At 37.7% G+C, this 13,053-nt stretch overlaps 1 protein-coding gene across 2 annotated transcripts in view; it reads right to left on the bottom strand.

The window, feature by feature from the left end:
- The window catches only part of TNKS (tankyrase), a 216,956-nt gene extending 204,108 nt beyond the window's left edge, over window positions 1–12,848 (bottom strand). The window contains exon 1 of one of the 2 annotated variants that reach the window (XM_086703351.1): window positions 12,121–12,848. In XM_086703351.1, the coding sequence (XP_086559477.1) occupies window positions 12,121–12,793 (673 nt within the window). In that variant the 5' untranslated portion in view covers window positions 12,794–12,848. The remainder of the gene's footprint in view (window positions 1–12,120) is intronic. The other variant, XM_025932924.2, reaches the window with a different exon arrangement.
- Window positions 12,849–13,053: the final 205 nt, after the last annotated feature.

Genomic DNA, 13,053 nt, shown 5'->3' with positions numbered 1-13,053 from the left:
GGACAAGTTTCCACTTGACAAAGAACCCAGCAACTTGCTGTAAGGAAAAGCAATCTTGGACATCTGATGAAGCCTGAAAAGGAAAACCCAGGGAGCCCACAAAAACAAAAAACTCCTAATGTTTCTTAATTACTCAAAAAATGATTTTTAAATTTTTTTTTTTCAACGTTTATTTATTTTTGGGAGAGAGACAGAGCATGAACGGGCTAGGGGCAGAGAGAGAGGGAGACACAGAATCGGAAACAGGCTCCAGGCTCCAAGCCATCAGCCCAGAGCCTGACGCGGGGCTCGAACTCACGGACCGCGAGATCGTGACCTGGCTGAAGTCGGACGCTTAACCGACTGCGCCACCCAGGCGCCCCAAAAAATGATTTTTAGAAAATGACCCTCAAAATGATCCGAGTACCTAGGCTTCAGTGGAAATCCCATGATCAAGGCTACATCCCACCTTCCTGAGCATTTCTGTTAGAGGAATAAACATAAGTCAAAGTAACTTCAAGGATCTTGACATTGCGGGGGTGGTGGGGGGGGCAGGAGGAAGGAGGGGAGGGAATAGGAATTTAAGAGACACTTGTCTCTTCAACTGTATCTACTGCATATTTTACAGTGAACCATCCAAAAGATTTCTTTGTCGTGAAGCAAAAGGAAGCTATTAAATACATTTAAGAATAGCTACTCTAGGGACGGGTTAAGCGTCCAACTCTTAATTAGTTTCAGCTAGGGTCACGATCTCAGTTTCATGGGTTCGAGCTGAGGCAGGCTCTACGCTGGCAGCACAGAGCCTGCTTGGGATCCTCCCCCTCTCTCTCTCCCTCTCTCTCTCTCTCTCTCTCTCGCTCTCTGCCCCTCCCCTGCTCATGCTGTCTCTGTCTCTCTCAAAAATAAATTAATAAACTTAAAAAAAAAAATTACTTGAAAAAAACTACTTTAAGAATAGCTACTCTAGTGTTTTTACCTGCATTTTATCACAACACTCGTGACGATGTTTACTCTTTTCCAAAACAAGGCACTACAATAAAATATATTTTCTTAGCATCAGTTATATTCCTTACTTTTCTTCTGAGATCGAAGCTTACAATCCCATTTTTAAACATACATATGCTCACAACTTGACCCTTGATTGGCCTTCTATCCCCCAGATATATTTCTTTACCCTTTTAACTGACCAAGAATCACTTCAGATCTGGAAGGAAGGAACACCTGGCTGTGATCTACACAGTTTCTGGGGAAGGAAGGGATGCCCCAGGGGAAAGAAATGGCAGAGGAGTAGACTAAACTTCTTGTCAAAAAAATCTATGTAAATAGACTATGAAGAAAGGATATTATTATTAAAAGCCCCTTGACAAAATGTCTCTGGTTAACGCCCATAGAAAGCAGTACATAAGCTATCTAAGCTGGGACATAAAATGGTGATGTTTCATAATTTAAATACTATTACTACTGTAAGAGATGAACCTTATAGAGAGACTTCATCTACCCTAGATCAGAGATGCATGTCCAACACGAGAAGAAAGAACAAAGGTTGACATCTCAGACCTTCATTTTTTCTTTCAAACCTCTATTTTTATCCTTGAAATTACCAATTTTTATAAAAATGAGCAATGGAAAAAAATTGAGGTAAAATCCCATGCAAAGTTCTTATAAGAAGAATTTGAGCAGAATAACATCCCCCCAAAACAATGCATGCCAGAAGAAAACACTCACAAAACAAAATTAGGATCTACTATTTCTTTTTGCTAAAAGGCAACAGTAAAACGATGCAAGACATGAAAGAGTAGCATATGTGTGAATTCGAAATAAGATGACAAAACTCAGAAAATAATTCAAAATTTTAAAAATCATTTCATAAGTAAAAACTAAACAAGAAGGAAAACAAAAGTGAAAAAAATACCACAGAGAATACCCTGTGATGGGGATCAGCAAACTACAACCCATGAGCCAAATATGGCCGCCACCTGCTTTCGTAAATAATGCTTTATTGGAACAAACCACACCCATTCATTTATGTATTTATTGTCTCTGGACACTTTTATGGCACTAAAGCAGAGCTGAGTAGCTGAAACAGTTGAAACAAAGACCATATAGGACACAAAGCTTAAAATATTTATTGTCTAGCCATTTACACAGAAAAACCTTCCAAACTCCTGCCTCAAGAAAAATGGAAGGAAAAGGAAAACATCTTTTAAATGCAAAAAGAAATGAAGATGTATTTTCGGAAAAAAGATTCAAGAGTAAACGACAGTTATCAGGGCTTGTGGGAAGGTGGAAATGAGCAGTTAGTGTTTAAAGGAGTACAGAGTTTATATTTAGAACTATGAAAAAATTCTGGAAATGGACAGTGGTGATAGTTTACAAGACCGTGAATGTATTTCATGACACTGAAATAACACTTAAAAATGGTCAAAATGGTAAACTTTCTTATATATTATCTTTACCACACAGAGAGAAAGCAAAGTAGCAAATTTAGAGAGGTAACGCTCCAATATACATAAAAAGAAAAAAACCATGGGGCGCCTAGGTGGCTCAGTCGGTTGAGCATCTGACTTCAGCTCAGGTCATGATCTCAAGGTTTTTGAGTTCGAGCCACGCATCAGGCTCTGTGTCTCCCTCCCTCTCTGCCCTACCCCTGCTTGTTGTCTCTCAAAAATGAATAAATGTTAAAAAAAATTTTAAGAAAAAACCCACAAATATTAAAAACTAAAATTCAAGGAAACCTTTCTAAAATAAAAGATCTGAAACTATATAAAGAAAAGGCATATCGTGTACCTGAGAAAAATCAACTTAGAGGAGCTAAGACCAAGATATATATACTCTATTAGAATATGTTGACTTTATGGAAGAGAAAAAAATCCTTTGGACATCCAGGAAAAAAGACCAAGGGAAAGAAAATCAGATTACCATCAGACTTTCAACATTAACAGCTTTTACAGAAGAAAATGGGATAATGTTTTAAATACTCAGGAAAGAAAATGAGAACCAAAGATTTTATATACAAACTGATTTCCAAGAATAAGCCAACAACTGTTACCGACATTTAAAAAAAATCTCAGACAATGCTGTTTCCAGGACAGCTTCCTGGGTAAACTCTGGAGAATAACACCAAAATAACTAGAGACATCAATATCAGGACTAGTGGTGAGCATTTGCAGCAAAAATGGCTAGAACAGTAGCTGTAAATAATGATTTCAGGTATCTATTGCTGTATAACAAACTATTCCAAAATCTATGGCTTATGAGAACAACTACTACTTATTATTCTGATGATAACTGTGAATTACCTAAGCTCAGTCATCTGGAGATTTCATGAGGCTGGAATATCCAAGGTGGTTCACTCACTCAGCTGGCAGTGGAGACTGACTGAGAGCCACAGGCCTTAATTCTCTTCTCCATGGTCCCAGCATGGTGGCTGGGTTCCAAAAGAGAAAGTTTCCAATGCATGAATGTGAAAATTTAAGATCTCTGAAGGCTCGGATGTCATATAGCGACACTTCTGCCACATTTCATTCATCCCAGCAAATCACAAAACCAACTCAAATACAAGAGGAGGGAAATAGGCTGCACCTTTTGCTAAGTGATGTCACATACATTACATAAAGAGGAGGAATATATGGGAGTCATCTTTGGCAACTATCTATCACACATATACTTGTAGAACTAAAACTAAATAAAGTTGATAAGAGAAAAACAAAGTAAATGTGCAAGACAGCTTCCAGGATGGCTCCCAATGATCCCCATTCCCCATCATATACACCTTTGTGTAACTCTCCCCTTTTAATACAGGTTGGCCCTATTGATTTCCTTCTAGCAAGAAGAATACTACAAACGTTGATGAGACAATAGTTGGGATAGTATATTTCGAAAGGACTCTAGCTTCCATCTTGCTTGTCCTTTCTTGTTCTCTCATTGCTGGCTCTGAAAAAAGTCAAATGTCATGTTGTGAGCTGCTCTATGGAACTGAGGGAGACCTCAGTCCAACAACCTGCAAGGAACTAAATCTTGCTAACAACCACATGAACAAGTTTGGAAGCAGATTCTCCCCTCAATCATCCCTTCAGATAAGACCGTAGCCCCAACCCACATTTTGATTGCAGCCAAATGAAAGGCTTTGAGCCAGAGGACGTAGCTAAGTCATGCCCGGATTCCTGACCCACACCTGGAATCGTGACCCACAGCAACTGACCCACTTAAAATTACAAAATAATAAATGTTTGTAATTTTAAGCTCTTAAGTAGTTTCATGAACTTCAGGGTAGTTTCATAAACAACAATAAATAACTAACACAGTAAACTCAAAATAAGTAGAAAGAAGGAAATAATTAAGGGAACAAACAATGGAGAAAATTAACAAAGCTGAAAGCTAGTTGAAAAGATCAACAGAATTGATAAACCTCCTAGCAAATCTAATCAAAGAAAACACAAATTATCAGTATGAAAAATAATAAAGGAGTTTATCTCATTAGCTCTTATAGACAATGTAATAGTAATAAAACAATATTATAAACAAATTTATGCAAACAAATTTGACAACTTAGATAAAATAAATTCCTTGGAAAATATAACTCACTAAAATTGGGTGATAATTGAGACAATCTCTCAGCCATCTATGTATAAAAGAAAATTCAGTATCAAAAATCCTCCCACAAAGAAAACTACAGGTCTAGTTAGTGTCATTTGGGGATTCTATCAAAAATTTGAAGAAAATTAATGGCAATTCTCCACACTTCTCCACACTGCCAAATACACCTGACAAATACAAATAAAGTGTATTTGGCATAATCCTAAGCCAAAACTTGGCAAAGACACCACACAAAAAAAGAAAATTACAGACCAATATTTCTCACAAACTTAGATGCAAAAATCTTTAACAGAATATTAGCAAATAAAACTTAGCAATATATAAAAAGGATAATATACATCATGACCAAGTAGCATCTACCTCAAGAATGCAAGGTTTGACTTAACATTCCAAAACTCAATGTAATGTAATATATTAAAAGAATAAAGGAGAAAACCCATATGGTCATCTCAATATATACAGAAAAAGCGTCAACAACCTTTAATGATAAACACACTCAACGAACTAGAAATAAAAGAGAACTTCCCCAATATGATAAAGGATAGCTGTGAAAAACTTAAAGCTAACATCATACTTAATGGTGAAACAGTGAACATTTTCCCCTTAAGAGTTGGAACAAGACAAAGATGTCTACCCTCACCACTTTTATTCAACATTATCAAGAAGAACAAATACGAGTCATAACTGACTCCATTTGAAGATGCAATTCTTCAATAAAATCCTAAGGAAATAGTAATTTTCTAGATCACAGGATAATATACAAATTGATCAAATTACGGGCACCTGTGTGTCTCAGTTAGTTAAACATCTGACTTTAGCTCAGGTCATGATCTCACAGTTTGTGAGTTTGAGCCCTGCATCGGGCTCTGCACTGACAACTCGGAGCCTGGAGCCTGTTTTGGATCCTGTGTCTCCCTGTCTCTGTCTTCCACTGCTCACGCGCTGTCTCTCAAAAATAAATATTTAAAAAAATTTTTTTAAATATTTTTTAAAAAAAGAAATTGATCAAATTAGCAAACAATTGAAAAATAAAAATTTTCAAAACCCAATGTAATGGCATTAATATACATTCTTTAAAAACTAGGAATAAAAAATCTCATGAAAGACTCTTACACTAAAATTTATGAAAACTGCTAAGAGAAAATAAAGGCCTAAATAATACTCATGCATTAGAAGACTCAATATTGTTAAGATGTTAATTTTTCCCAAATTGACTAACAGATTCAATATAGTCCCAATTATCATCTCAGCATGCTATGTTGTAGAAATTGATAATCTGATTCTAAAATTTCAGTGAAAATGCAACAGACCTAGAAGATCCAAAGCATCTTGAAAAGGTTAGCCAAATTGGAACATTCAAACTATCAACTTCAAAAATAACCACACAGCTACAGTTACCCAGCCAATGTAATTCTGACATAAAAACAGGCAAATATATCAACAAGACAGAATAAAAAGCCTGAATACAGACCCCCCCCCTTATACAAGCATCTGATTTTTGACAATGAAGGAAAAGCAATCCAATAGAGAAAAGAAAGCCTTTTCAAGAAACAGCATCAAAAAAAGTGAGTATCTACCCAGAGAAAAATAAACCTCAACTCAAGCTCACAGATGACACAACAATGAACATAAGATTGATCACAAACTTAAATGTAAATGCTAAAACCATAAAGCTTTTAGTAAGAAACATCTATCTTTGTTACTTGGGAATAGGTGAAAGTTCTTACCCCAGTCATAGGTCACAGAAAGCAATAACTATAAAATAAACATACAAATAACATAAATTAAATTTGAAACTTCCATTCAAAGGACTTATTAATAACGGATCAGCACATGTGTAACATATAGCTAACGAAGGATTAACACGCAACTATATAAAGTACTCCCAAAATTCAACATAAAAAGATGAACCCAATGAAAGTAAACTTTGTCCAATTTTTAAAAAGACAAAACTTCATAAAACATATGTAAATGGCAACTAAACAGATGAAAAAGTCTTCAACGTTAGACTTCAGGGAAATGCAAAATAAAATCACAATAAGATAAAATTAAAACATCTGAGAACATGAAATGATGAAGATACAGAACAGCTAGAACTCTTACATATTACATTAATGGAAATGTAACATGACACATCCACTTTGGGAAAACGTCTGTAAGTTTATTAAAACTGAGTATTTACCTACCCTAAGCCCACCAATTTCAACACTAGGTATATGCACAAGAGAAAGAAAGTCTACGTCCACACACAAAAAAATGTTTTTTACAAGAATGTTCACAGCAGCTTCCTTCATTAAAGTCCAAAACTGGAAATACCCTAAAAGTTCATCAATAGGAGAAGAAACAAACCAACTATAGCACATTCATATAATGAAATACTATTCAGCAGTAAAAAGGAGCCACTGATACATGTTACAACATCAAAAACATCAGCTGAGCAAAATATATCTTACAGAAAAAGAGTAGATATTATAGGACTCCATTTTTATGAACTTTTAAAACAGGCAACTTATAATCTAGAGTGGACAAAAAGAACAATATTTGTATCTGGGACAGGGATTGAGGAAATGGGCATGAAGGAACTTTCTGAGGTTATGATGACTTTCCAAAAGGGTCTGAGTTGTCACATTTGTCAAAACTCAGTGAATGGGGGCACCTGGGTGGTTCAATCACTTAAGCGTCCGACTCTTGCTTTCAGCTCAGGCCGTGATCTCACAATTTGTGAGATCGAGCCCCGCAACTGGCTCTGTGCTGACAGTGAGGAGCCTGCTTGGGATTCTCTCTCCCTCTCTCTCTGCCCCTCCCCTGCTTGCACACATTCTCTCTCTCTCTCTTTCTCTCTCTCTCTCTCTTTCTCTCTCTCAAAATAAATAAACTTAAAAAAATTACTTAAAAAGAACTCAGTGAATGTACAAATAAGATTTGTACAGATTTTACATTAAAACACAACTTTGTAAACAAACACTGAACTCTAGATAATAATATGCATATATTCGCACACTTACGGAAGGTGCACAGATGCTTGCAATTTACACTAAACTGCCCCCCCCAAATAGATTGATAGAAGAATATACAAGCAGATACATATGTAATAGAAATTACACAGTATTTTAATTTATATAAACACTCCTCTATTGTTGACTAGTTTTATATAACATCTTACAAATAGCTATTTTGTTCTTTAAATCATTTGCCTCCAAAGAGTGACATAGTTAAAGTAGAAGAAAGAGAAACTTACCACATCTTTCTAACTAAAAGTTCAATGTAACTTTTTTTTTAAATGGTACCTTAAAGCATAAGATTTTAAGAAAACACTAAATAAAAGATAAAATGGAAAGACATTTATGAAGCTAGTTCCTTTTAAAATTAGATCCTTCTTAAACTCTGAGGCAGGGCATTTGCTTGAAAGTATAATCAAGGAGTTTACCAAACAATGTTAACAATGTTAAACAAGATTCCCACTCCAGGATTGAAGGGTGCCGACTCATTTTCTTAGCCATTGATGGGCAACAGCTCAGAAAACGTGATGTTTTTTATGTGTCTTTTTTTCAGGTGTAGGAACTTCATTTGTACCATCAAAGTCAAAAGAAAGCATAAAACTGCCATACATAATTTGCTGGATTTGATACTGAAGTGCCTCGTATTACATATCCTAATCTTAGGTTAATTAACTACTTGGGAAGCCTATTTCAAAAGTTTATCAATTTAAATACTACGAAATCTCAGAATTCAATGCTTCATTCAAGTTTTTTGTTTTTTTTTTTTTAAACCCATCTAAACTTTTCTTTAAAAGAGATCACATGAGAACATACTGGTCCTTGTAATAAAAATATGTCACTAGGAACTGAACTGAACACTCCAAATTGATACTATTTATATAGCTTTGCCTGCTGTCCTTTAAATAACAGAAAATCAGGGTCAAGGATCTTATCTGTAGGAGAAAGTCTTATATAAACTCTAGTCAACAATGAAAAGACCAAGTCCTTTTGATATGGCCATAGGCATTAGAAATAGTATTTTGAGAATCTACATAAACAATGGAAACTGGAGATTATGTTTCTAATTATGGACAGAGTGATTCCATTATTGTGTCTAAGCCATATTTTAAATAAATAATTATCACGGTCCAAAATGGGATAGAAAAAAATGTTTAATTCTGCATCTGGAAAGAATTATGATAACATTTTTAAAAGTTATAAGGATTTAGGGGTGCCTCAGTGACTCCATGGGTTAAGCTACCAAGGCACCCCTAAATCCTTATAACTTTTAAAAATATTTTGGTTTCAGTTCAGGTCATGATTTCACGTTTCATGGGCTTGAGCCCTGTGTGGGGCTCTGCACTAACTGCAGAGTCTGCTTGGGATTCTCTCTCTCCCTTTTTGTTCCTCTCCTCCCTCTCTCAAAATAAATAAATAAGTTTTTTTTTTAATAATAAAAGTTATGGGGCGCCTGGGTGGCTCAGTCGGTTAAGCGGCCGACTTCGGCTCAGGTCACGATCTCGCGGCCTGTGAGTTCGAGCCCCGTGTCGGGCTCTGTGCTGACCGCTCAGAGCCTGGAGCCTGTTTCAGAGTCTGTGTCTCCTCTCCCTCTCTCTCTGACCCTCCCCCATTCATGCTCTGTCTCTCTCTGTCTCAAAAATAAATAAACGTTAAAAAAATAATAATAAAAGTTATAAGGATTTAAATATGACTTCATACCACTTGAGATCTTGAAAATGGTTTCATTTCATTCTATAGAACTGTAGACTCACTTCTCAATGGAAACAAAGGCATTAATTAACACTCTTCCTTTCCAATCTTTGCTTGGCTAGATTGGACCCATCCTTTAAATCCCTGTCTGTCTAAAAAGACTTCCTTAAATGCTGTAAAACCAGGACAGGAAACCCTACTGCCTCCTCCACTAAAGTATATTCCGATAACTCCAGGTTACACACTTTATGGGGTTTTGTTATTACTGCTGTTCTTGTTTAGTCTTCCCTATTAGACTGTAAGCTCCGTAAGGGCTTAGATAGCCCTACCTACCACATCAAAATTGTGTTGGTATTTAACACCTGACCTATGACAAGTAACAAAACATTTGTGGAACAAATGAATTACGGTTTTTAAACTTCTCCACCCAAGGGATTGTTCCAATTTCCTCTTTAAAACAGTTTTTCTATGACAATCCCATTACTAGCATTCTAACCAAGAATCAACTGAGAATTACTCTTAACCACTCATCCAACACTACGCAATGCACACAAATATGGAAGTATGATAAACTGCGGAGTGTTATGTTTTTATACCACGTAGTTTTACTGTGTTTATCTGTTTTCCACAACGAAACTAAAAAATTTTTCTTAAAAAAACAGTTAAAAGTCAGGTTCTCATAATTACAACATAATTACAGGCCTGTGTGTTATTGTCTTGTAACTTATTGGGTACACATAAAACTCTAAAACAGAATAAAAAGTAACTATTGTAGCACACAGAAGTTGATTTAGAAGCCAAGCACTGTTTCATGTGTGACTGATCCTAAATAAGTACATTATCACAGATATACACATAACTATCCTCTGTTAACAATTACTTATAATGTGGTACAGTGAGGAATGACAAGATTTGTGATATGCGCTGAACTAGTCAAGTTTGGAACAATGTATGCAAAAGCAAACTTCAGTTGACTTATATCAGACTCAGAGCTTTCATTTGACCTAAAGAAAAATAAATGCTATTTCATCTAAAATAAGCAACACCCTTGAGCAAATATCTACTATATGGGCCTGTTTATGATTCAATTCACTAAATACCTAATAGTATCTATACTATCTATAGTGTCTATACATCAAAAATGGATCCAGTAATCTAATAATGATTTCCTGTTTCTCATATTGCTGACCATGACCCATTAACAAACCACAAACAACATTTGTTAAAAATGAAATGGAATAGGATATAAAACATAAGAAGACAACACATGTAATAAAGGAAAGTATTATTTCCTAAAACTTTTGATTCAGTTTCTACATGTGTGAAGCAATGTAAAATATATTTCTAAGTATAGACTGCAATAAAAAAAAAATGTGTGAATGCTACTCTTAGAGTTTATGCCCCAGTTACTTCTTCCCCCAAAACAGTGCAAAAGCAGAAACTTTCCATCACACACACTCACAAAGTGAAAAGTGACCTTAACCCAGGTATTGGTTTTAATAGTTTTAGCTTGATTTCACAAACTCTAAAATCAAACAGTTCAAATCCAGGTTCCATGATTCTCTGTGTGAATTTGAACTTATTTTAATAATAAGTGCTTCATGTCTGTCATCTATAAAATGAGGGTAATAATATCTTTCAAGTTGGGGTAAAAAATATATAATACACATAGTTCCTAACATATCTTTTACCATAAATAGAACAAACTGAAAAAGTGATATGTATTGCCAACATAGCAAGAACCTTAACAGGAGGTATCTTCGGTGTGTTATCTTTGATGTGTGTGTGTGTGTGTGTGTGTGTGTGTGTGTGTGTGTGTCTGCTTTTTCATTTTGTACATTTCTATCCTATATGAATTTTATAATGTATATAGAGCATACACATTTTTAATGTTTCTAGTGTATATAACATTATTCTCTTTATATTTTAGAATATCAATAGTAGATATCTGGGCAGTGAGATTATGGTCCTTTTTTAAATACTTATCTGTATTTTATAAAAATATACTAGGTATTTTTAAAAGACAATGGTCAATTACTTGATTTAAAAAAAAAAAACACACACACACAAAAAGTGTGTGGTCCAGAGTTTAGGAACTAGCAGGTTTTTTTGGAAAACTAATGTGCCAGATGCTTCTCACTAAATCTTCACACAAACTTAGTATATCATTTTTGTCCACGAGAAAACCGAGGCAACTGAGATAAGGTAAACTGTCTATCAGACAAGTAACAAATAGGAGTGTCCAGGACTTTAAACCCTTTATTTCTTCTACCATCACATATGCATCCAAACATTCTTCTCCAGTTGTTTCATATAGGCATATTTGAATCTACCCAATTAGGCTGTAAACTCCTTGAGAAAGGGGGAAAGTTTCACATACTTCATTTATGTCTTTCATTGGCTTACTAAGAGTACCATAGATCCTTAAACACTTGTTGAGTTACATTAAACTTCTTTTGGTCTAGACTATCCTCATGGAACATACCCGTGATGTAAAAACGAAATAAACTAGTAAACAAACGACAAAACTCTTAAGACTGCCCAAATCTAACTTTATTCCTTCACACTCGTAACCGAAAAAGTTTAAGTATACCCATATCTGGAGACGATCTCTAAGGGAGTTTGGAAACGGGTACAAGTATCACTATGCGAACGCTAAAAAAGAATGAATTCACACATTCCCCCACCACGCCCCCGTCACCCAGGCACTATCCTAAAGAAAGGAACCTCTAGACTTCCGGTGAGGTGTTGAAGAACCATAACAACGCCCCCACTTTATTCTATCATAACTTGTTTTCCATCCCTACCCAGACCCCTGTCCCCAAGACCAAACCTTTAATAAACAAAAGTCTCTGACCTGCAGCGAAGTGCAGGGGAGAAGACTTCCGGCCGGCCATGTCCTTAGCATTCACGTTTGCCGCGTCCACCAGCCTCTTTACCCGGGACACGTCCCCATTGCGACAGGCCTCCAACAGTTCCCGTAAGGCCCCGCTTACTGCTGGGACCCCTGGCCCAGGTCCCGCTGCCCCAGGCCCCAATGTTGCTGTGGTGCTAACTCCTGCCGCCTCGGGGCTCTCCGCCAAGCTCGATCCAGGGGAGGATGGAGAGGAAGATGAGGAAGAAGTCGGGGAAGAAGAGGACGACGGTGAATTGTTACTGCCACCGCCGGCTGGGTTGGGAGCGACCCCGACGGCAGATGAAGCGGAAACCGCCGGGGCCACGGGAGCGGCGGCGGCCGTACAGATTGTGCTGGTGGTACTGCAACAGCTGGTAGTGTCAACCGGCTCCGGGGATCGAGGCCTGTCGGGCGGATCCCGACTGCCATCCCCCTCTGGCAGCGCTAGGCCGTGCCGCGGGGAGGCGAAGGGGGCCAGGCCACCTGCCGTTGGGGAGGCTGGTGTGGTCCCCGGGGCCAGGCCAGGGCTGAGTGGGGGTGGAGGTGGCGGCGGCGGCGCCGAAGCCCCTGGGGCGGGCTGGAGCTGTTGTTGATGATGGTGGTGATGATGCTGAGAGCGACGCGACGCCGCCATCTTCGGACTCCCCCAGCACTGTCACTGCGGCAACGGCCCCACCGCCCGCCCTCACTTCCGACCGCTAGGCCAATTAGCATCCAGCGCACAGGAAATGATGCGGAGCGGAGTGGGAGGGGCCAAAGAGAAGGAGGGAAGTATTGGGAGCTCAGAGGAAAGCCGAAGAATGGGGCGTGGCTTTGTGACCGAGGGGCGGGTTTTGTGACTGAGGGGCGGGCTTTGTGAAGCCTTGGCGGGCCGGCTGCGGAGATTTGAAAGTT

This window comes from Puma concolor, chromosome B1 (assembly GCF_028749965.1).
Source record: "Puma concolor isolate L17-30 chromosome B1, mPumCon1.1.hap2, whole genome shotgun sequence".
Lineage (NCBI taxonomy): Eukaryota > Metazoa > Chordata > Mammalia > Carnivora > Felidae > Puma > Puma concolor.
This window is presented reverse-complemented; position numbering and strand designations above follow the sequence as displayed.